Source organism: Calliphora vicina, chromosome 1 (assembly GCF_958450345.1).
Source record: "Calliphora vicina chromosome 1, idCalVici1.1, whole genome shotgun sequence".
NCBI lineage: Eukaryota > Metazoa > Arthropoda > Insecta > Diptera > Calliphoridae > Calliphora > Calliphora vicina.
The window spans coordinates 103,988,129-104,015,051 of NC_088780.1; the positions used below are offsets into that span (position 1 = coordinate 103,988,129).

At 29.4% G+C, this 26,923-nt stretch overlaps 1 protein-coding gene across 7 annotated transcripts in view; it reads right to left on the reverse strand.

Annotated features, from left to right (window-relative positions):
* LOC135963489 (tolloid-like protein 1) overlaps positions 1–26,923 on the reverse strand; it is a 215,159-nt gene that overhangs the window by 13,831 nt on the left and 174,405 nt on the right. For 6 of the 7 annotated variants that reach the window (XR_010576849.1, XR_010576848.1, XM_065515357.1 and 3 more), the window contains exons 2-9: positions 9,015–9,192; positions 8,774–8,800; positions 5,775–5,986; positions 5,455–5,668; positions 4,985–5,202; positions 733–859; positions 548–652; positions 50–478 (exon numbers count right to left, since the gene is read on the reverse strand). Coding sequence is in view for 5 of the 7 variants with exons in the window: in XM_065515357.1 (XP_065371429.1) it covers positions 50–478; positions 548–652; positions 733–859; positions 4,985–5,202; positions 5,455–5,668; positions 5,775–5,986; positions 8,774–8,800; positions 9,015–9,192 (1,510 nt within the window). In the remaining 2 variants the exon portion in view is untranslated. Of the gene's footprint in view, positions 1–49; positions 479–547; positions 653–732; positions 860–4,984; positions 5,203–5,454; positions 5,669–5,774; positions 5,987–8,773; positions 8,801–9,014; positions 9,193–11,248; positions 11,348–26,923 lie in introns of those variants that run through there. The other variant, XM_065515361.1, reaches the window with a different exon arrangement.

Here is a 26,923-nt window from a genome sequence, read left to right on the forward strand (position 1 = left end):
TATATTATTATTTATTAAAGGTAATATTTTAGATGAAAGGTAAACTTACCCATACGCCCCGGCTGTTACATTTGAATTGCCATCCGCTTTAATCTTAAAATGATCAAATACAATTGTCACCTGTTCATTGGGTTCGGCCAAGAACAAATACGAACAATTCGTATCCGACGGATAATTGGATGGATAGCGGGGACTATTCAGTTCGCCACGTTTCTTCGATGAACTCACATACGTAAAACTACAACTGCCGTCGGGAGCCGCTGTGCCAGGTATTTTATACTCCGTTTCAAACACATATTTGCCCTTGAAGCCACGACCCTGCAGTTCACCCGAACTGAAGACCATCGCCAGGCGAGGTCCATCACTAACAACACGTTGAGTTTCATTGCCGCACAATTCATAATCGAATTTATCGTAGGCATCAGCAGTTTCCTGGCCCTTCAGATAGATCTTCAAATAGCCATCGGAACAGTTGGTTCTGCAAAATTAAATTTATATATTTTTTGTTTATAATTCGCTCTTCTAACTAAAGTTTAGATTGACTTACTCTTTATCCTTATCTTTACTTTCTACCCTGGGTATATTAAATGCTGTAAATTCTAAACGCACACGTTCCAAATGTTGGGCATCTTGCATACCATAAATGAAATATCTAAAGTAGAGATAAAATTTATATTAAAATTCCGCATATTCATAAAGATCACTATAGAAAATTGATGTGTTTTTACTTACCTACAAACAGTTTTTGGTATATAAGGATAAGGATAATTTGGTGACAGTACAAAGCCTGTTGATTCCTTTCTCGACAATATCTTTTGATCACATTCTGAGCCACGTATGTGAATGCCATCGTTTTCACCTTTTTTGTTTCGAATTTAGACAAAAATTTATTTAAATTTCAAGTTTTGTCCAGGAGCGAAATATTTGTTGTTGCATTATTTAGAGTGTTTTTTTTTGTTGGATTGTGGGTAATAAAGGTTTAAATTCAGAAAGTTGAGAATCGTTTAGGTTTTTGAGTTTTGTTAGTTCCAATTGTATGTTTTGTAACAGATTTTGAAGTTATTGGTTTAGGAAAGAGAGTAAATTTTGTTTTATAATTAGTTTTAATGTATTAACAACCAATTAAATAATAAATTATGATATAAATTTCAAATTATAGAAACAATGCATCAATAATCCTCGCTCGATTTTTTTAAAAATACAACACACACATACATAAAGCTATTAAATGCAAATCAAAAAAGTTTTAAGGCTGAAAACTTGTTTTCAAATAATATATAAGTATATAAGAATATAAATTAAACATAGTTTTGATTAAGAGAATTGGTAAAAATGATCTAGACTTGAGATCATGTTGGTCAAGCCACCTAACACCAACTGAGTTTTTATATTTATTCATCGTTTGATTCAGTATTTAGTGATTTAGAATAATTTCAAATCTAAGAGATTTGAACTTATTTAATACTGATCTTATAACATTTAACTCAGCTGGTGTAAAAGTAGATTTATGTGTCTTCAGACATTTCAAACAAATTCCACAAACCTTAAAAAATATTGAGTAATAAAACGTTTGAAAATATTTTAAATAATAAATGAAATGAAGCCTTAATTTAAGTAGTCAACGTCAAAGTACTCTGTGTCAAATTGAATTATATCTTTAAAATGTTCACATAAACGATCGGTGTGTTAAGCTTTTACATGGATTTTTAATGAAGTTTTTTTGGGGGGATTGTGGAACGGATTATTATGACACTTGATAGTAGATCCAAAAATTTTGAATCTAAGTGGATAATGTTAATCCGTGCCGCATCGGCTCTGAAGTTTGAAAATATAAGGTTCACAAGGGGAACAATTGTTTTTTTTTCTGTTTTAGCCATACAAATGTATTATACATACATCAAATTATAACGCAGACTACAATACAGAATTATTTTTTTAAAATGTTATAAAAAATTAAAATTATTTGGAAAATATTCGGGTTATTCAAAATTAAAATGTATCCCACAGCCATGAAAAAGTGTTTTTTCTCTTTTTATGAAAGTTATCTATTTTCACATTTCCATGATCATAAATGTTCTGATAAGAATTTTTGCTTAACTAGAATAACGTTTAGCCAATTTGATTTGCGTCCTAACTATTTACGCTAACTACACTCTGCTACAAAATGACACTTTTTGTCAGAACTTGAAAAGCCACCTAGTGGAGGTTGTAGGCCTAGGACATGCTAAAACCGTTTTCAAAGATTTTGAAACACCCTCAAAATTTTTAGTTATTTTGAAAAATCTGTTGTAGGGTAGGTCGTAGTACTTTAGTACTACTCTAACTCACACATTTTTAGACATTTTTAGAATTTTAAACAATTATAGTTAGGTAAAGAATTAAGCTTTCATAAAATGTATGTATAAGATCTATATTCCTAGAAATTGTTTAAGTTTTTATAAATAATTTGGTTTTCTTTTATTTCCTAATTTTTCAAATTCAACAATAGTTATTTTAAATTTTGTCTATGAAACCCTATTTTTTGCACAGTAATTTATAGACAATTTTATGTAGACAAAAACGAGATATTAGTTGTTAAAATCGGTTTATACTTGCAAAAGTTATTAAACTTTTTCGAAAAAAATTCCACAAAATTTACCTTGTAAATTAAAAATTGTATGGGCTGGGGGCGAAAATACTAAAAAAGGTGTTAATGAAAAGTTCAATAACTTTTACAATTTTCATCCGATTTGAATTATTAAAACGATGGTTTGTTAAGAACTAAATTTCCTTAATACATTGGTATAAGCTTATACAAAAGCTTCCATATCAAAATAAGCAATGAAAGCCCGTTAAAAAATTTAAAGTCGGACAGAGACTGACTGAGTTACAGATCGATAACTTCACGGACATAACTGAAAACGGTTTTTTCAGAATATCTTCTGAATTTGAGGGTGTTTTGGAAATTTTTTGACACAATTTCTAATGTACTTATCAAGCCCTATAACCTACGCTAGGTCGTTTTCCAAGCTTTTTTCCTTCGTAGCACCGTGCTATTTTGGTCGATTAGTCAAATAATTGAATATATTCAAATTGTACTATTGTACGGTTTCGGTTTTATAAAATTGAAAACAGATCGGTTTCGGTCGACTTTGTTATAATTTATTAAATATTAAATCCGTTGATAATATAGGAAAAGCTACCAAATTTAAAATTCAAACTTGACGGGTGTTCAAGAGGATAAAGGAAAATTGGTACTTTTTCTTTTAATGGTACTTTTTTAATATATTAAATTAGTTAGCTTATATACATTAAAGTTGGTTAATATGCTTCTTAGTAAAGAAATAATCAAGAATAAGGGGCTCAGGAAATACTTGGACGAATCTTTGGATGAAAAAGTTTGTTTTTCATTTCTAAATTTTTAATTTTTCTACTGAAAATAGATTAAAAGTAAAAACCGAAGAATAATTGTCGGTTTCGGTTTGAGGTCTTCAAAAACCGCGGTTTCGATTAAAACCGAACACGAACACTCTATCCCAAACGATAAAAATATGTGTCCATTTGGTCGAGAAAATATATGTTTAAAAAAAGTACCAAACTTTCTTCACGGCTTTGATCCAATTTACTCCTTTGTACTCGAGTTCCTAATAACACCTTTTAGTTAATTTTTTCCCGTTTGTACCCTTTTTGGTACTTTTTGTTCACAATTGAAATGATATAAATATTATTCAAACAAATTTCAGTATCGTAAATTCACTATGTAAATTTATAGAAAAACATATTTTATGAAAAAAGTACCAAAAAGTAAATAAAATTTTTACCTCTTAGGGTTCGAATTTCCAAAAAGTACCAAACTTATATTTGTTATTTTTTGTTTCGAAAAGATTACGATTAAAAATTTATTTCTATGTTTATTGGTTTAAAAGATACATAGGGTGCCAAAAAGTAGTACCAAAACATATTTTTTTTATTGTTGCCTTTTTGGTACTTTTTGTTCCCTATTGAATAAATATTATTCAAACAAATTTCCGTATCGCAGTGAGATCCCATAATAAAATATGTTTATGAAAAATGTATCAAAAGTAAATACAAATTTTACCGCTTAAGGGTTCAAATTTTCAAAAAGTACCAAATTTATATTTGTTATTTTTTGTTAAGAAAATAATACGATTTAAAATTAATTTCTATGTTTATTCGTTAAAAGTTAAATAGTGTGTCAAAAAAGTACCAAAACATAGTTTTAATATTGTTCGAATTTCCAAAAAGTTCCAAACACCTGTCTGCTAATTTTTTAAGTAGATATAGATGCATTTTAATTTTTTTGGTGTCTGTGTTAGTTTCGAATAAATTGAAATAAAATTTCAGGCTTTGATATACATATATGGGTCATCATGAGGTCATTTGAGTGCTTGAAATAAATAGCAATATATGTTGTCAAAATAAGCCCTTCTTTGTAAACTTTAAAAAACTGATTAACTGATTGTTTGAAATATAAACATCAAAACATTTGACATTTTTTTTGGGGCATAAAAGGGTTAATTTCCATTTTTACAAAAATTCACCAATAATTATATAAATCAAATTTGATGCTTATTGACTGAAGTTGTCAATATTGCAATTATACCAACTTATAATCCGTCCCGAAATCCTTGAAATTCGAAATTGAGATATCCAGTTTATAGAAGAGATGAACCAAAATTAATTTAGTGACTAATTAGATTTTAAGAATGTTTTTCATTTGTCTTGCTTATTTTCAAAATGGTGAGATTTGTATTAGGTTTTTGCACCTCAGATGAAAGGTCCACTTTAAGGGTCGTAAATAAAACTAATTCCAAAAGCAATTTCAATTTTAAGCTTTAAAATTGACAAGAGTACTTTGATGTAATTTAAAATAAAATTGTAATATTTAAAATGACTTTAACATTATTTACATAAAAATTAAATTATTAATAACAATAAACACAAATAGCAATAATATTAGAGTAGATTAAAATGAAATACTTACGTATAAAATCTAATTTAACAAAACTTTCACTAAATTCATAAATTCCTTTAAAACCCCGATTTTGGGTGTTTGCCGTACGCGACAAAGTAAAAAAATGCACAAATAGACTTGATTCGCTAGAATATAAAACTAAATTTCTTTGTTGTCCGCAATATGTACCAATTAATGCTGATGAATTGTCGGGACCATCATAAACTTTAACATAATCGAATGGGCAGCTAATTTAAATGAATTTTAAAATAAAAAAAAGTTTTTTTGTTTTTAAGAAAATTTTAAGAGAAAATTTGGTTAATTTTGTGTATAAAATAAAAATAAAAGAAAGCTTTAATGAAAATCTTAAAGTATATTTTATATTATTTATCCATAAATAAAATATACTTTAAGTTAGCTTTACTTTAAAAAATATTGTTTTCATTTTATTTTATTGGATTTTTGTAACATTTCTTACGACAGCTATTAATGGTACTCACTGTGGTCCACCAAAAAACAGATCAAAATCACGAAATTCTAATCTAACTCTTTGATTCGATTCACCCAAAAATTGATATGTACAAGACATATCCTTGGGATAGGCACCCGGATAGGTGGGCGATATTAGAACGCCCGTTTTATTTATACTCAAACTGGGTGTTATTGTATAGGAACATGGTGAACCAGCTATGGGTATACCAATTTCATATTCCGCTATTTTGCAATGTTAAGGAAAGAGAAGTTATCAATTATATTCAATATAAAAATAAATTTGGATAAGAAAGGATATAAAAAAGGATAGTATAATAGTATTACTTACATGCATTTATAAATCGAAATGTGCCTTCAAATAGATCGGGTGTGGTGATATTTTTATTTGTAAAAAATGAAATGGCAATGGCACGATACATGGAAATGCGTTGTCTGGGTGGTATTGTACCACAATAACGGCCACCAAATGGTGAATTTATCAGTTCTGCTGGTTCCGATGATTGCACTTCTGAGTATATATCCATATACTCATGAACACATCTAAAGTTTAGAAAAAATAAATAAAAAATATTTCAAATAAAATTGTTTCATACAAAAATGTTAAATAAATGGAAAATATAAATCGGCCCACATAGACACCAGGGGCGAACATTATCGGTTATTTATATGTAAACAACACTAAGCTCAACGAAGTTCATAAAAACGATCAAATACTTAAACGTAATAAATAGCTGGTCAGTTTACAGAAAAGAATGAAAGTTCTCTTTATGTCGACCACTGATGTAAATATAGTAAATATACAATGGAAACTTTTTTTGAATTTTCTATTAAAATATAGTAAATTTGGTAGAAAGATTTAGGATCATATAATGCTTTTTTATGTCCAATCTTATTACGATATTAATTATTATAAGACAATTATGAATGTTCAAGTCATTTTCGGAGGGGGACCTTGTATGGCGACTATTGATAAATGTTGCGCGATTTTTTGCCATTATTTACAGTATAATTTCAGAGTACCTAGAACTAATTTGTGCAAAATTTTATCAGGATTGCCGCATAATCAACTGCTTATGACTGCTCAAACAGTATTCCTGGGGGACATTTGTAGCTGGGGCCTATGTGAAATCATGTACCGATATTGCATATTTAACGAAAGAAAAAGAAAGTATTTGTGAAGAATTTCAGCCAGCTAGATACTTTTGTTTGGGCCCTATCATGTTTTCACCAGACAGACCGACGGACGGACATAGCTAGATCGTCTTAGAATCGTATGATGACTCCCAATATCTTATTTGATGGTGGGTATAAAAATGATATATAAAAAACCCATGCAAAAAGCAACATGTTTTAACGTTATTTCAATATTTATTTTTGTAATTCTTTTCGCACAATATGTTTTTGTAATTTTGAATTTTAAATCAAAAAACTTTCTGTGATAAATATTTAATAAATCAGCAGTTTCAAAAATTATAAAAAAAAATTTCGTGAGACTCAATATTTGAGTTGAGGAATTCATAAAACTCCAAGACAGATAATTTTGAAATTTAGTTTAAAGTACTCTGAAATTATATTGTAAATTATGGCGAAAATCATTTTCCTCTAGTCCCCATTCAAGATCCTCCTCAGAAAATGACTGGATTGTGTTATAACGATTTAGGTTCATATAGCTGGCGGATTTCATGTCAAGTAAACCAACTTTTGAAATCTATGTATGTCTTCCGATCAGGATGAAATTTGCACCAAGGTTAGTTCTTTGGATAGTAATTCAGACACAATCCAACTCCCATCCCACTAAGCGACCAAATAGGTCTTCAAGAAAAATATTTAAACTTTCTTTTGAGAAAAAGGGCCCATTTTGAAAAAATATGTATCTAAAAAGTTTTTGATTACGGAAATTTTTTAATTTTTTTTTTCGAAATATATAATTTATATACATATATGGTCAATTAATTCACAAGGTCTCTTATCATGTCATATTGTCATAATGTCTTAATATTTTGCGACTAGGCGGATCGGCTTAACCGACTCTTAGGCGTTCGACGAAGGTCTCTGATGGTTGGTTACTATAACACAATAAACATAGCATACATAGTAGAATTACTTTAGGAAATGTTTTGCTTGAAAGGCAATAACAACATTTTCAAATCGTTGTGAAATATTAGGACATTATGACAATATGACATGATTTGAGACCTTATGAATTGATCAGTAATGTTTTAAGTTTTAAGAAATTAATCACTCTATCAAATTCCGTACAGTAAGGAACAAGATGATATAAGTCCCCATAGAAGTCCAAAACTACAGTGCCGAATCTGGTATAGCCACCATCAGCTATACCAGATTCGGCACAGCCGAATATAACTCTATGAGTTGTTTGCTGTGTTATATTTGCCAAATTTTCCAATTATATTTGCTTCTAATGAATTAACCACCCATAATTTTTTTGGTGTCCACTGAATTGTAATAAAATCTCAAAAAAAATTGTTTTTTTTTTATTTAATGAACATGTATTATCTTGGTAATAATTGCATTGATGCATTATGGTGGCACTTAAATAAATCAATGTTAAATATTTAATTAGTTTTAAATTAAATTTTCATTTAAATGAATGAATTTATAATATATTTGTCAACAATCATTAATTAAATTAAATTGTTGACTGCATAGTTCGAACTTTTAATACACTACTACTCGAACTGCTCAAGAATAGTGTTAGAGCGATGATCGATATGATCACGATCGCTGGCCAGTAAGGGTTAATACAAGAAGAGTTGGAAACTGTGGAGTATCTGCCAGTACCTGGAGCTTGTTGGACATATTAAGGCAGATTAAGGTGGGTTTATGGCAGATGATTATGTTAGATTCTCCTGTGGTCTAGGAAATGTTTTTGATGTGATCACCTAAGAATCATATTTTCTATCTTTCTTTTTTATATTTATTGTCATTTATTTCTTCTCGAAGGGATTCACAATAGGTCTCCGAGTGAAATTGTTCTTTTTAGAGAAACATTATGAATTATTATAATTTATTTCAGTTTCATAGAATGGAGGTGAAATTGTTTTCTACAGACCGACAAGGTAAGGAGCCACACTATACTCTAATGGGGTCTTAGATCTGTGGTCGGCTCTCATCGCCAATTGGTTATTAAACTTTAAACAATACGGATGTCAATGATGTTCATACAAATGATGAAATAAAAAACACAAATCACAATTAGTTGCAATATTTAATTGACCAAAACCGTTAGTTTAGGGTATAAAGAACAATATGCTATTATATGTCAATAAAAGTAATAAAAAAAACATGTTTAATTAATTTACTTACGATGGTAATTCACCAACGGCCGAACCGCTAAAATACAATAAAAGAGAAATGAAATAAAATTATATTATTTAATTATAATTAAAAATCAATTGTAGCTATATTTATACAAGTATTAAGTAGGTGCCACAATTAAACAAATTAATGTATAATTGAAAACTGTAAAATCCAACTGATTACTTGTATTCATTAACAAAAATAAAATATTGAGTTTCTTTTTAACATCACAATTGAAAGTACATACTCTGGTGGATTTCCTCTTAGATTAAATGTTTTAAAAATGACTTCAACTCGTTGTCCAGGTCCTGCTAGGAAAGTGTATAAACATTGGCGTGAGTGATTTTTAAGATTGTGCAACAGTGGAGCAGAAAATGTGCCATTTTGGGGGCCACCAATACGGGAGACAAATGTTTGATCGCATTCTGTAATGATATTATAAAAACAAACAAGGAAAGTGTAAAGAAATTTCAGACAAAATAAATAGATTTTCATAAAACACATTTAAATCAACAACATTTAACAAATCATAAATTTATATTATGCTGGTTATTATTTTCGTATAAAAAAAAGAAAATTCTATATTTAAAATAAAGAAAACTTAAAATTAAATTAAAAGAATATTACAGCCATTTAAAGGACAGTTGTTAAGAACACAGGTATGCAAATAAATGTTCACTATTGGGGCTTTTGAAGAGAAGATATTACAAAATGTCAAAATAATTGGCATATTTTTAGGGGTAGATAAATATTGTTTTTTACAAATATGAGAGCTAGCTATATTCGAAGCTATGCCGAATCTTATATACCCTTCAACAATTTTTTTTAAATATTTTTAATTAAACAAAATTTATTTCTTTTTTTAAATTGTTTTTAAAATTTTTTTTTCCAAATTGTTTTTTTAATTATTTTTAAATTTTTTTTTTGGATGAAGAATTTTTGACAAAAAAAATTTTTATGAAAAAAAAATTTGGGTTAAAAAATATTTTTCCCAATTTTGACCCATTGTAGGTCCTACTTACTATAGCTTAATATGCATCGTTGCAATGGACTTTGAAATATCTATCATTAGATATCCATATTGTATATATTAATGACATATTAATCCAGATATAGATAAAAAATAGGCAAAAAATCGATGTTGTCCCGGTTTTTTTCTTATATCTCAGCCATTTGTGGGCAGATTTTGCCGAGACGAAAGAATTCCCGATATATTGATGTATCAATCATGTTTATAAGTTATTTGGGGCTACGGAAAGTTGATTTCAACATACAGACGGACATGGATAAATCGACTTCGCTAGCTATAACGATCCAGAATATATATACTTTGTGGGGTCGCAAATGAAAAATGTAGAAATTACAAACGGAATGACAAACTTATATATACCCTTGCCACTCATGGCGAATGGTATAAAAAGCACCAAAACAAAAACTGTCAAAGTTTTTTAAATAAAATTTTTTAATGTTTGTATAACTGTTAGTTATGTGTAAAATATTTCAAATTATTTTTATAGTTTTATTCAAACTTTCCTAAAAGTATGCCAATTATTTTTAATTCATATCAGTTTATAAGCCGGCAATAGAAAACATTACGATAATTCTTAAAAATTTCACAGGTCAACATATTTAAAACCCTGCGACCAGTGTATACTTTTGCGTTGCGCTGAATTCGAATCTGACCTCAGAATTTTTCCATCACATCAGGTTTCATTAAGTATGAAGATACCCCGTTTTTCGCTAAACTTTATAACAGCGTGAATTCACTATTATTTCTAAAGGTTATGTCGTCTGAAAATTCTACCAATTGTCTTCAAAATAATGGTTTAATGTCTGTTATATCTTGTAACTTCTTTGAGATATCTTAACCTATAGTTTGAAAAAACACGTATTTTCGCTACTTTTCGCCTTTTTTTTACGACAAACTTATAAGTCACAACTTGAAGTCATACCTTTTCACCCATAAAAATGCCATTGAAATTACGAGTTCTTTGATTACATACTACCACTCTGATAAGATATGACTGAGGTTAAACCTTAATTTTGAAGTCTATAAGTAGGACTTTCAGACAACATAACAAATTTGATGAAAAAAAATCTGAATTCGCGATTCGAATACGGCGAAAAACGGGGTTCCTTAAAACTTTATGTTAAGATATCTCAAAAACCTGATGTTGAAATTCTGAGCTCAGCTTCAGATACAGTGCAACTCAAACCATTAAAAAAATCCTGTGTTATTTAAAGTAAAGTGTATTTAGGTGTTCTAGGGAAATCACTCTAAACTAAAAGCAAATGTTTAGTTTAATGCCTTAAAATGCTAGTGTTTTTGTTTATTTCTGTATGTGTGACATTTGTATTTGTAAGCTTATTATTATTATTAATTAACACATTAACTTAAACATAAATGTTTAAAACTACAATTTAAAAATTTTATTTAGTAAATTAACTTCAAATTAGTTTTAGTTGTTTGAAGAAACCTACTTGGCGTTTTAGTTGGTCTCGGCAGCGTTTCCAAGAGAGCCACCAACGGTAACCTTGGTTGTGCTAAAGCCTGTGGATTTGGTGCTCCTCTTACCACCACAACAGAAGACTCATTGGACTCCACTGCCGAGTATTAATTACAATTGTGTAGCAGTGTTTTAAGGATTTATATATTTTTTCGATTGTTTCGAATTAAAGAGAAAAAGAAACGTAAAATTTTTCAAATTTAATTTCAATTTATTTCCAGACTTTTCATCAATTATTTAATTTAAGGTATAAATTTATGACTCAATTATTTATAAATTAAATAAAGAGAGTGTGTATGAATGTGTGTTTTCTTTATTTTTTTATTTTTTGTACATGTCATGTTGTGACAATTTCATATCATGACAGTAAATGTTTTGTATTCGCATTGTGTTAAATAATAAAAACATATACAAAAGAATATTGTCGGATAATAAAAAACAAAATTCAGAGAGAGAAAAACTAAACATATTTATTGAGTTGTACGCCATACACAACATATGTACGTTCATTAGATTGGCCCCAATAAAAATTGTGGCTGTTGCCATCTAAACTAAAAGTGTAATTCATTCTAAAATACCTTTGCTCAAAATGTTTGTCCTGAACTGAGCATTTGTTCAGTTGGATCAAATTATAATAAGGTCCTTTTTATGTTTTTTATGATTTTTGTTGTGAAAGGTTTTGAAAGGCGCTTTCAATGGCGTATCTGAAACTAATCCTTTACTTTAGACAATTCTTTCCAACTCAATTCCATTTTAGAAATCACAATAAATTTTATCTCTTAACCATTCCGTTAATGAATTCATTATGAATTAATTCTTAGGCTTAATTCCTTTATGAATTCATTCTTCATAGAATTAATTCTTTATTGTATCATTGAAATTATCTTGAATTCAAATCCATTACAAAATTGCTTTAAAAATGTATTGAATGATTAAATTTTTCTTCAATTTAAATCCATTACAAAAATGCTTAAATCAATTTTTATATCCACCATCAAAAATGATGGGGCTTATATTGATTTCATCATTCCGTTTTTAACATATCAAAATATTTGTCACAGACCCACATTAGTATATTGTTACGTTTTAGCCTTTTCAAAACGTTTGGTTTATTTCTCTTTAAATAAACCGGATACTTTTGATTGCAAATAAAAGCCGTTTAGTAGTTTGAAATTGTAACAACTCTTTATTTATTTAAAAATGTACAACAACAGAATTAAATAGTCACTCAATGTTTTTTTATACACGTTTATAAATTCTCAGAAATACAGACACTTTATAATGTACACGAATTCACTTGAAAAATACAGCACACTTTGAGGCACTCAGTTGATGTTTATTCGAATAGCGTCTCTGATAAACTGACTAACGAATGCATATAATCTGGGTCGTCATAAGATTGTAAGACAATCTAACTATGTCCGTCTCTCTAATAAAAACACGACAGGGCCTAGACGAAAGGAACTATCTGTCTGAAATTTTCCACAAATACTCCCTGTTGATGTGGTTTGTGTGGTATTGTAAATGGGTAATATTGGTTTATGATTTCTGTTTGAGCAGCCATAAATATGTTGATTATGCTTCAATTTTTATAAAATTAGTTCTAAGTTATCTGAAATATTTGTTCCTAGTCCCATACAAGGTCCCCCTCAGAAAATTAACAACTTGAACAACAAATGTAGGAAAAAATTAACATATATTAAAATAAAAGCTCCATACAATCTTGGAGCACTCTAATATACTTAGATACATAAGAGTACGTCCTCTTGCTCATAAAATTAAATTATTACTCGTATATTTATTGTACAATATAGTTTCATTGTACTCCTGTGCTTGTGCTTTTGGTGGATTGTAAAAATGTTTTATTTCATTATTATACTTATTCGCATGTTTATATGGAAAGTAAAATTGTTAGATATCCTTTCAGTTTTGATAATGGCAATGTGGGCGTTTCAGTCAGTAATTTTCTAGTTCATATACTTTTTATACAAATTTTTGGGTTGATTTGATATTTTTGTGTCCTTTGTAATGCCAAGAGAATGGAATTAGTTACTTTTTACATCCTTGGTAATACATCGTAAAGTCTCTTTAGTATCTCAAGTAACTACACGCAGAGAAAAAATATAGTTGGGCATGGTTACTGTAACCATTTCAATATTGTTACAAGTTTTTTAACTATATTATAGTCACAGTAACCATTTACATGATTGTGGTAACCATAATATGGTTAACTTACGATTCACATGATTGTCTGAACCATATATATGGTTACAGTAAACATATATATGTTTGTGACAACCATTTATATGATGAAAATCCACAGTGGTTTAGAAACGTTTTTTTTTTTTGGAAATAATTTGGTATCTTCCACAAACCTTGCCCCCTTTGACAAATTTGTACGTTTTTTCATATATTTCATGCAAAATGAGGGACTCCCATTAGTGCTAGGAAGCTGAACAAACTCGAAAACATGTCAGCTCCAACCATGTGAAATTTCGTAACAATATCTCCAATAGTTCCCGAGATACCGAGTTATTTCCAAAAAAACCTTTCTAAACCACTGTGCAATCCTAAAAAAAATCAACTAAAATCCCATAAATTGTGTTGTGTTTATAAACTAAAGAGAAAATGGTAAAAAAATAAGAAGATAGTGTTTTATTGTTTTTTTTTTTTAAAGAAATGCAGTCGTAGTAATGTTGTGAGGAAAGGGAGGAAATGTCAATAGTGAAACTTTACTGAGTTATACCCCAGGCAATGCTACGAATTCATAACAGTTGAAGAGTCTTCTTAAAATATTTTTCTTATTTTTCGCATCAAAGAGAAATATAAAAATGTAGACGCTTCGTTGACAATGTCGCCAAAAAGTCAAAAAAATAGTCCACAAAACTGGTTACTTGGAGACACTAGTCCCCAGGTTTCCTTCAGGCGAATTAAGAAAATTATATAGTTTTGCGATTATCAGAGTTGACGTATCAGGCAGTTAGTATCGCATTGCTTTAGAAAGAATCATATATGTATATAATTTTTGAAGAGATATTCGCTTAATATACATTTAATAGCAGATTACTATAATATTTTGCAAAATATTTCATAAGAATTTGTACTACCAAATTATTGTTCCAGGGTTAGTATTTTTAAGCGTTCGAAATGTGTATGAAGAATTCCGGAACATTTTTCTTTCAAATTTTAATTTATTTTATTTAACAAATTTAAATTTTTATTCAATATTATTTTTTTGCTAAAACTTATGCTAGAAATCTCAATAGTTTATTAAAAACAAAGAATTCGACAAAATCTCAAAATCAATAATTTTCCAGACGTATACTTAATATTTGAATCGAGTAAACTGAGCCTAATACTCATACGTTATGTTACACTAATAATAAATAAGCCAAAAAGTATGCTCTTTATTTTGACTTAAAATTAAATATTAATAATACGTTATGTTGTACCAACCATCATCATACATCACAGAGGAAACGATTTAAAAAAAATTGCAGTTTATATTTATCTATTAAACTAATACCACTGTTTTACAAAAGTGAACGAAAAAAACATACTGGTGTTTTCATGTTGTAATTCTGTTATGTTTTGGTTCATAGAGTGCATAAATACTTATAGTATTTCTCTATCATTTCATTTTAGAAACTAAAAAATTGTGTCTTTTGTTTGACAGAAATTAGTTTTATCTTTGAAATACGAAAATATTTGTAAAACTTGGAAAAAGGCTGAGTTATGGTATGCTTTTCCCAACTAAAGCAAAATACTGACAGCTATGTTTTTTTAAGAACAGACAGGCAATAACATGTTATCACAAAAATTAGCAAACTCATTAATGTTTTAGTTGATTTTTCTTTTTAAGTGTTTTGGAAAGCTATTTCAGAATGCTATTTCTCTAAGAACTAATGAACTAATTTACTAATTAACCAGTAAAACCATTGACCACTGTCTCTTTGTAATCTCGGTATGTTCAATTGACTTTCTATTAGCATACGCATATGTAGTTAATTTTAAAATCGGTTGTAGCCATAAATGGCAGGTAAAATCACAAGTCACCAGAACTGCTGGGCTTTATGTATTTTTTGTTTGGTTTTTAATTTAAATTTAAACTAGTAGCAGGAAAAATATTGTTAAAATTTATCATATATTTTGTAGATTTAATTGTAATTGAATTCTTTTATAATTGCAAAATATTACTTGCAACATAACTTGTTTATCTTAAAAATAAATTAACATAATTTAAATTGTGTTGGTACCAGGAATATAAATACATATGTACATTTTAAATAAACATATCCTTCCCCACAATAAGCCTAAATAATGAAAAATAGTTCATGAATTTTCGCGGGAAATTGCGAATAATTTTCCTTGAATGAGTGACTGACTGTTCTTGCAATTACTCTAAAACGGAAATGTACAAAATGAAATATTCCTTATTATAAACTACGATTTTAATTTTTCGCATAATAAATTTACAAGTAATTTCCACCAAAAATAAAACAAAACTCTTGTCACTCAATGTGTAGAGTCTTGTAATTAATTTAAAGTGCTTTCCCTTCAAGCATCATTACATTTCGCATATTCCCACGCAAAACAAATTTCTTTCAACTTAATTATTTTAGAAGACATTTCTGTTTTTTATTTTACATATTTTGGGGGAAGTCTTCTGCACAGATTTATTTTGCGTATCAAAAAAAGTAGTGAATGTAGTCTGTGCGAAATATTATGCATTTCAAAAGTGATTTTCGTTATTTTTTTTTGCTCTTTAAGCTGTATCCATACACTTCAGTGACGTTTTGAAATCATTATGGGTTTTTGACTGTAAAAAGGAAATATTTTTTTGTTGATGTTCTAAATAATGTCAGCAACAAACAAGTGGAGAAAAACTAACAAATGAAAAAATGTACTTGAAATATGTGATTATTATTTCGTTTTATTTTTTGGGTGGGGGGTAAATAATAATGATCACAAGAAATAAAAACAAATTTCAAATTTCTAACGTTAATACATATACATACGATATGAATACATACACTTAGATATACAAATGCATTAGAATGGACCCAAAAAAATTTGTTTTAATTCATTCTATGTTTAATTCATCCTAAGATACAGTTTCTCAAAATTTTGTTGTGAGTGGTTAAGAATTAAAATGTTTAAAATTTTTTTCTTCTATTTCTCGCAAATGAAACTTATTGCTATTATATGACCGGAATAGGAACTAGTAATAATAAATTCAAATCTGCAGTTGACACCCCATGAGTCCAACGATGCCTAAAATTCTTATTCATGGCGGTACTACTTATAATAAAGAAAGCAATTGTCAGAAGAAGCTGCCGAGGCCAGATATAAGTGCTTCAGATTATATGGTACGAATTATGTGAGGAAATTCAGCAGGAACGATACAAATCGAGATGTCCTGAATAGATTATTTTTGAGCGTGACTCTTTTTTAAGCTGCAGTACACAAAACACGAAAGAACAGAAAACCTTTTCCTGACTCGGATGACTCTGGTTAAAAGTGATTTCGACGATCGTAATTAGTTATAATAAATATTAAATAATATAGAAACAATTTACATAAAACGAATTCTTCTTTACGAAAGGGAGAGATGTTAAAAACAACACGAGCCCTTTGCTGCACCGATAATGGACTGTTCCTCTCAATATTTGTCGAATATTATAATAATACCGTTATTTATAGGAGATGCATGTCTGCTAGAGTGCTACCGGTGGAAGGCCCTATATTAGATCTCAGGTCAGTTATGGATCGAACTATACAGAAATTATATAATTTATGTGGGGTTTTATCTTAATACATTTATATTTAAGCATATTATTGAGGATAAACTTATTTTCTCTAGGAGTCCTCATATGAGGGGTCAATTATTAAACGAACTTTGGTAATATAATTAAGAGTCATATAATTTCATTACGATACTAATGTTTTTATGTCAATTATGAACGTTAAAGTTATTTTCTGAAGGGGACCTTATATGGGGGTCTAGAATCAAATGTGGTTCAATTTTCACCAAACTTTACAGCATGATTTCTAAATACATAAAAATTATCCTTGCTACACTCTATTATGATTTATAATCAAATTAAAATTTTTATGAGTATATAAGTGCAATTCCGAGAGGATATTTGTATGGGGGCTAGGTGAAATCATGGACCGAATTCTACCAAAAGGCTTCGTCCTTGCACCTAAAACTACAAAAAAAAATACAAACTTTTAACTCAAAAACCACTTTTGACACAGCTTTTCGTGTCAAATACTCCTCTGTATGATACCAGAATAAACATTTTGGCAAATAAACTAAACTTTTATTTAAGTTGAGAACATCGACACCTTATTTTTCCTCCATACAAAAGGGGCACCCTAATGTAAATATGTCTTAAACCGCAATGTATGTTTTCTAGGTTTTTGTGGTATTTATGTGTGAGGGTAGATTGAAAAGTGTTTTAAAAACAAAAACAAATATATTGTTAAGGTTTATAACATTTAATTTTTTAATATTTCACTGAAACAATACGAATTCTAAAAATTCTAAAACGATGTCATCGTTTGACCGAAATGAAGATTCCTCTCTAGCTCTCTAACCAAAAAATGTTGGACAGGAGGAATTTTGGGGTCAGAAACCCTATTTTTCGACCACTCAATTTCAAAAATCAAATGATGCAATTTTGTAGAAATATTTAAAGATGAAATGTGCACTCATAGTTTTAAAATGAAAGGAGTACCGATATAACCAGATATATTTGTAAGTTACTTGGGGTCTGCGGAATATAAACAGATGGACATACTAGCGATCCAGCGATTTATTGAAGACAAAATTATGTTGGCTATAAAATTATAAGGCGAAAAGAATATAGTTGTACATGTTTACTGTAACAATTTCAAAATTTTTTCAAGTTTTTTAACAATACTATGGTCACACAAATTACCATAATATGTTAAAGGTTCGATTCACATTATTGTATCAATCATATAGGGTAGAAGGGGGATCATTCGCCATAGGAGCACATCTGCCAATACCGAATAACTTAAAAATCGATTTTGTTACATTATCAAGTTATGTATTCCTTTATCGATTATTTATCATCCCTGAAAGTTAGAAAGTTTAATTTTACATACGATGTGAGCCAGACGCGATTAATGGTTTCTCAACAAGCTGTGAAAATATTTCAGCGTGCGAATTTTTTGTGCTAACTTCTTTAGTTTTTGTGATACAAAAAAGATAGTAGTGAACAATAAGTGACAATAATTTTTTCGGTCATTTAATTTTAAGTATGAAAAAAAAATGTATATTAAACCTCAAAACTTCCCATGGGGCACATACGCCAGATACAAGGAATTCTTGTGATGTAGAGCAAAATGTTGATAAACTATAGAAAAAATCAGTCACAATTTGTTTAAATATTTTTTGCTAAGTTATGTAAAATAAACAATAAATATCTAGTTTATTATACTTTTTTTTGTGAATTAAGGTATAAAACAATAAAATACGTTTATATTTTTTGATTTTTTTTGTCTTATGACAAATCTGGGGTGGTTTCGCCGTTTTTGGTCAGTCTAGAAATGTTAAAAGAATATGTATATTAAGATGAGATAGGCAAGATTGAAAAGATCAAAACTAAAGCCAACATATCTAAGTATCCGAAACAAGAAACAAATTAAGAATATATATTGTGGGTTGAATTTGAGAACGCCTCAAAAAAAAAAAAATTGGCGTATGGTTCTACCCTACCATTTTTATAATGAAGGATTTATTTACAACATTATGTTGTTCTCGGCTAGTGGTTATCATAATCTGAGAACAAAATACGTATTGTTAAGTTTTTACCTTTTAAAAACGATGGTTTATTTCCTTTTGATTGCAAATAAAAGCAGTTTAGTAGTTTAAAAATTGTAACAACTCTCTATTTATTCAAAATGTACAATAACAACAGTTTAAAAAGTCACTATGTGTTTTTATAGAAATACACGTTTTCATATACACAGAAATACAGGCAATATATAGATATTCGTAAATTATTACTTTTCTACAGGGTTATTAGAACTGGTCTTTGTGCCGAGTTTTCCTTTTGTCACTCTACAAGAAATCCTCAAATTATTATTCCTAGGATAAGGTGCAGTTTGTTTGAGCGTTCTTTTATTGTTAGAGTCGCTAGAACCTGGAATTATTTGCCTTTGGAACTTCGTGTTTTTTCTCACTCTAACAATGCATTTCGTTTAAAACTATTGCAACTTTTTCTGAATTCTCATTGGTGCTACTAAACACTCAAACTCTAAATATACAATTTTTATTTTTTGTTTAAATCTTGGTCACTACTTCTGGGACGCTTATAATTAATTTATTTAATTTTCTTATTAGATTATTCACTGGCTGGGTAGCTAACTCGTAACTATGTTATGTATTTAATTTTATATTTTTTTTTTTTTAGATTTACTTAAATAACTTTTACTCAGGAATTTACTTTTGTAATATAAGCTTATTGGCCTTGAAGGCTTGTTATATTACTTTAATTGAAATAAATAAATACACACTGGTAATACAGTTGTTGTTTATTCTAACCGCGCCTATGATCAACTAACTAACGACTGTAACCTCTGCCATCTGCTTTCGAGTAGAATCATGATTGTTGTTAGCAGTCAAAACTAGAATATTCGAATTCTAAAGCTTTCAATGTTAATGTTAGCAGCTTAAACATTTAGTGTTTCCGCACCTACAAACAATGATCAACTCAGAGCTTTTATTCAATGTTGTATGTTCCACAGTTATATTAATAATATCAACAGATTATTAATATATCAATCTTATGTTAACTGCTGTTAACATAAGATTGAGAAGTATTATGCAACTTTAAACCAGCCATTAAAACCGTTATATTTGAATTCAAGTACAATTTCGTAACAATATTATGAGATAATGATTCATCATGAATATTATTGCCATAAAGTACTTGAGTGTATACCGCCGAAAGGGGAGATCTGATAAATGCTAACAAGTATCAAAAACTAATGAGGCATAAGAATCGAACCATATTCTGCTTAGTGGCCAAAAATGATAATCACTTATGCCACATAACTTGGTTTGGAAATAAGGATTCATACATTTCTTTTGCAACGAATTTCGATCAATAAAATTTCTCCAAATAGTCTTAAAATTTAGTTCAGATGAGTTGCTTTTGCAATGTTTTAACCTATTGACACCTGCAAAATTTTAAAAAGACATTTCAGTTTGTTGTCGTTTGCATACATATGAAATTTTGTGGATATAGAAAATACTGTCAAATACTCCAATACATATTTATTTAAAACACACTATACGTTTGTCCCTCTAGTTATTTTAATATATTTTTTATTATAAAACAAAACAACTGCAATGAGTTTCAAATAAAAACGTATAACTGCAAAATGCTGTGTCATTGAACATTTTAAATACGAGTAAATAAAGAAACATTTTGTAAAACATATTAATTTTCGGTTTAAAAACAGGATATATGAAACCGAAAATTTGTGGTTTTAAAACCACACTTTACAATTTGCATGTATTTTAACAATTATTTAGTCGAGAGTGGAGTAAGAGATAATGTTTTTCTGCTGGCCAAAACTGTTTTTAATGACAACACTAATTTACTAATTTATCATTATGTGTGAAATTGTATTATTTATGTAGCTTTTTAGATAAATATAATTATGTGTTATTTAATAAATGTTGGACATTTAAACCACAAAATGTGGAACACGTGGAGCTTGCCTAAAATGTAACTTACTATTATTTAGTCGAGAGTGGAGGTGTTAGGAACGAAATGAAAAACTTCGATAAAAAAAAAATATTTTTTTAATTGTTTAGAGGGGGGTTAATTTTTAAAATCTTGAAAACCATGATGAACATTTTTCGTCCTCTGCCAGGGATCGAACCTGGGGTGCTTGCCGCCACTCGGTATGGACTAATTAATCAAGAAATGGTTCTCATCGCTGATGGTGAATTTTGATTAAAATTAAGGTCATTTACCACACAACAACTTCAAAGAGTAAATAACCTGAGTGCCAAGCTTAAACAAATTTGGAAAGGCTAATATCCGATGCGTTGTCTGAAAGTTTTGTTTCCTCCCGGTATTGAAAATCAAGGAAAAGCTATTATAATTTCTAATTTTTAAATTTGTGATGTTTTTGTTTTATGTTTTAAAATACCAATAGATATTTAAAAAAAGTCTTCCCACAAGCCAATCTACTAACCTTTACTTTGACAAATACATACAACTAAATTCAATTAAAAATCATCCTCAATTAAATGTTTAGCACTTCAAGCTAGTACTATTTAGTTTCGGGTATTAATTTTTGCTTGTTTCCTTCCATCAAAACTTAAATGTAGAATAATCGTATTTAATTTATTTATTTAAAAAAAATCATCATAAATTCTGGCACGTTTTCAGACAACAGCGTTATAATGAAATTATAATGAAAATGCATTTCTAAAACAAAATTAAAAAACCATGAACAAACAATATTTGCTCCTTTATCATTTAACACCTTAAACACTCAAATACACAGGCAGACAGACAGCAAAAATTCATAACAATATTGGAGTACCATCAATTAACCTAGATTTATCAAACAACAAAAAAAATAGGAAAATAAAGTGACACAAGCCAACATTGAATAAATGTATGAACCAAGTTGGTACCATCATCATCAGGAGCATCACCAACTAAAAACCGCCATAAACTAAACGACACAAAACCATCTACCATCTAAACAACAATTTTAGGGAACCACCAGCAGCAAACATTTTACTACCAAACACCTACACAGACTGTAAATAAATAAATAACTAACCATGATTCCAGGCAACATCTAGATTCCATTAGAAAACGTCAGCTGTTATTGCAGGCGAAACATTTAACGTCAAATTCTCATACACAAACAAATACATATTCAATTTCACAAACCTACTTTACAATATTTAACAGTGGGTTAAATAAAATTTAAAAATAACAAATTTTATATTCATACTATCCATTTCAAATATATTTTCCGAAATTCCCATATAACCGACAAACTTTCGTTTATTTGTCCATAAACAAAATCAGCATACTAAAGCCACGGCTGCATTTTCGAGGTTCAAAATTTCTTAATTTTATTTCAAAATATTTCAATTATATTGGATGTTTGACTTAAAAATGAGAGACTTTTTAAAATTTTTAGCTTTTATTGTGAAACATTTGTACAATATGAATTTATTCAAAATATTGGCCATTATTAGATTTGACCTTTACGCGTCTTTCTGGATACATATGGATTCCGAGCCAAAATAACTCTTCTTTTGAGGCCAGGAACGAATCAAGCCAATATCGGAACTTTGTTCAAAAGTGAAGCGTATCCCAGAGAAAGCGTTCTGCATCGATTGAAAGAAATAGTCGGACTAGACACGTTCTGGACTATAAAGCGGGTGAGGCAAAGCTTCCCAACCACTTCATTCTGAATACTTTTTAACATGTGGCCGAACGTTGTCATGATGGAATATTACGGTTTCATGTCTGGGCGCTTTTCGGTCATTGCTCGCTTAAGACGAATCAGTTACGTTCGGTACAGGTTCCATGTAATGGTGTGGCCAGATTTCAGCAGCTCATAATAAATTGGACCCTTCCTTTTGCTTCTACCAAATACAGAGAATTACCTTAGCGTCATGGATATTTGGCTTTGGGTTATCATAATGGATCTATTTTTCATCGCAAGTAATGATTCGGTGCAAAAATGATTTTCTTTATAGCGTTCAAGCATCACTCATATGGTACCCTGCTTTTGGATGAATCCTGCTGCTCGCAAACGTTGCTGCTTGAGTAGCTCCCAATGATTTTCCAAGCTCTTGTTGTGTTTGACAACAATCTTCAAACTTTTTGGCTGGCCTGAGTGATCTTTGTCTTCCGTGTCAAAGTCACCACTTCTGAACCGCACAAACCATCTCTCGCACGTTGAAACCGATGAAACACATTCACCTTAAGCTTTGGTGAGCAATCGGTGTGCTTCAGCGGCACTTTTTTTCAACTTAAAGAAGAAAAGTAAAATTTCCCGCATATAACGTTCTAAGTGACGTTTGGTTGACTACGATCGAACAATGACATAAAATCTTGCTCTATAGTTAACAGTACTTCCATATTCTACAGAATTCTGCAGGATTTACTTAGTATGATTTCCTACAGCGATAGACATGTATAAACATCTGTTTGTTGTTTTCAGGAAGGAAAAAGAGCGAAAAACGGATAATTGTATTTTATTTTAGCCCCGTGATGAAATCATTGACCGATATTGCTTATTTTCAAAGCTTATCAGCCAGCTATCTGCTTTCCTTTGAATTTTATATGGGGGATTACATGTCAAGTGAACCAACATTTGAAATCAATCTCTTCCGATCGGGATGAAATTTATACCAATGAGTACTATTGGATAGTAATTCAAATACAATTTTTCAACAAGATCAGTCGAGAACTCTCTGGCTAAACAGGGGTTTTTTTCTCATCTATGTAACTTATTATATATTGTTTTTAGCAAAATGTGTCTCAAACTGTTTAGTTAGCTATTTCTTCAATCTTTCGAAAAAATTATAAAAAAAAATAAATTTAAATTTTTTTGATATTTTTTTTCCGAAATTAAAAACTTTGATGAAATTTTTTTTCCAAAGTAGAAATTTATTTGAATTTTTCTTTGCTCAGCTTAGGTCTTATATGTTTTGTAACTCAAAACATAAAGTTTTTGTCTTTTTTTGCATATATAGATTGAAGCTATCTAAACTACTTATTTGGGAAACATTTTGCTAAGAACAATAGGTAATAAGTTACATAGATGAGAAAAAAAAAAAACACCCGATCTGAAGACATCGAGTTAAAAACTTGGTTCACTTGACATGAAATCCCCCATATACTAATGTAGGTCTGCGACTAATATTTTGATGTGTTACAAACGGAGTGACAAAATCAATATACGCTTCTTCTTTTTATATGGTAGCTATAAAAAATTATTTATTATGTCAGTTTCGGAGTTAAATCAGATTCAGGAAGTGGAGTTTAGGGTCCTTTTTTTCTGATGGTAGCCCAAAACACAATTTAACCCTCTAACCCGCAAGAGTGCCTTACAAAACACCAATTATTTCAAAAAGTAATTATAATTTTTTTTTTAAGTTTAACTTTGACTTTAGTTACAGATTTGATAACATTTTCCTCGAAGATCGAAATGCATTCTGACTTTTAGTTTTTGTTCTGTCAGCTGTTTTATAACTGATGTCATAATTTTAGCACATACAATTTTGCGTTTCATTTTTTTAAATCAAAGTTTTACTAACTTTTAATCGCCCGATCTATAAAAATATTTTCATTAGTTTTTCAATAAAATCGTATTATAATTATTGTTTTTTTACACCTAAATCGGTAACAATGTCCTGAGGCACTCTTTACCTTTTTGCATCTGGTTCCTAAACTTAATTTGCAAATTAGTTTCTGATGGCTGTTCTGAGATTATTGGGTCATAATTACCCTAAAATTAAAATTATTCTACAACTATTTTTTTTAGCTTTATAAAGTTAGAGGGTTAATAGTATTTTTTCATTCGATTTCATTGTACTTTCTGCGAAAAATAATATTAACCGCAAAAATGTTTCCGAGTGGTGTTTTTTAATATTTTATTAAAATATGAAACTACATATTTGTCTTCAAACCAGGGAGACCAAGATTTATGTCTTCCATTATTTTTGACTTTGATCGTACTTTCAGCCCACCATGCACTCTGTATTGTTAGAAATGTCATTAAAAAATATACAATTTACCTCTCTAGATAAATTATGTTACCAGTTAATTGAAAATTACTTAAAAACACATGTATACAAATATATTTTTATACATTAGGGCGGCACATTTTGAAGTTTCTATGCTTCCAATGCCAACCCTACTTAGTTTCAAAACTAACCCATAAAATGTACAACCATTAAAATCTGCATTTTATTATATTGGAGAAAAAGGTTTTCAAGTTTTTGAAATATCATTTAAACATTTTTAATTTGGTCTCAGTCTATAATGGGTTAATGTTGTCGGAAATTGTTTAAACGAAGTATAAAAACAATTTTTATACCAACCATAAAAAATGGGGGGTATATTGATTTTGTCATTCCATTTGTAACACATCGAAATATTCATCGCAGACTCACAAAAGTATATATATTCTGGGTCCTTATGAATATCTAAAACGATCTAGATCTGTCCGTCCGTTGACTACACGATAGGGCCCAAACGAAAGGAGCTAATTTTCTGAAATTTTCCACAAATACTTTCTGGTATTGAAAATGAGCGATATCGGTCAATGATTTCACATAGCCCCCATACGAATGTCCTCCCGCAATATTGTTTAAGCAGCCACAAATATGTTGCATATAAATTATTTCTGAGTATGTAAGTACTAGGGTATTCGAATTATTCGATTGTTCTCTTGTTCGAATAAAACGAATAACTCGAATAAGAGATTTTAACTTGTTCGAATAATTCGATCACACATTTAAAATTAATCGAATTATTCGAATAATTTAATTTTTTTTTTAAAAAGTAAAGAATGAAGTTTTGATGTCGATTTTTTAATATTTTATTGTTAAAGAAAAACAAAAAAAAAAATAACGTTAAATAAAGTTAACAATTCAAGTATTGAAAATGTTAAAAAGCATTCGAAAACAAAGTCCATCATTAAATTTTCAACAGAAATATTCTGATCAGATTAACTCAGATTTGAGATAGTTGGACATGATCCTGAATTCAAATACAATATAAACGGTTTTAAATTGAGTAACTAATTCTTTAGTAAATTAATTATTCACTATTTCTAAATTATTTATAATAAATTGTATTATACATCCAGCTCTATCAACGTAGCCGAATCTTTGCTTAATAAAGTGATCTTGGGGAATTACACAATAAAGAGTATCTGTCCAAAGTTTGATATAATTGTCAGTGAACGTGTCTAATTTGAAGTCAGGCAGCGCATGATTCACGCATTTACAAATACGCAAAAAGTTTATTACCATGTTCGACAAAGATGTTCAACGATGTTCAGAATCATGTATAAGACGAACTCCATGCTTTTCTTGCAACAAAACGTTAGTTTGCAATATTTGTGTTTGTCATTCGATTTATTAAAAATTTTGCAACACTTACGTACGCGGTTAATAATATCACTTATATACATATATTTTGAGATCATGGCCTTCATCTATTTCAATGTAATCATTATAAATGTCATCCTCAATATCACGACCGTTTCAAAATCACATTCTCCATCACATTCAACTCCACTTTAATCTAGGTTAATATTTTGATTATTAATTGCGATTCTTCTAATATTTTGCCAGCTAAATAATAAATATTTTATTCCGTAACTTTTATTTTCATTGGTTAAAGTCCTAAGTTAAAAATTTTGAAGGATTTGTTTTTAGATTTCTAACTTCTTGCAGTAATATTTATACACATACACATTTATATATTATAGAAGGAGCTATTGGAACACTCATCTACAGTTATCGAAAGTCCCTTTGTCTTTAGTTATTTGTCGAATTTCAGAAACAATACAATTTTTGTAAGTCTTATTACTTATTTAAATTTGAAGTTAT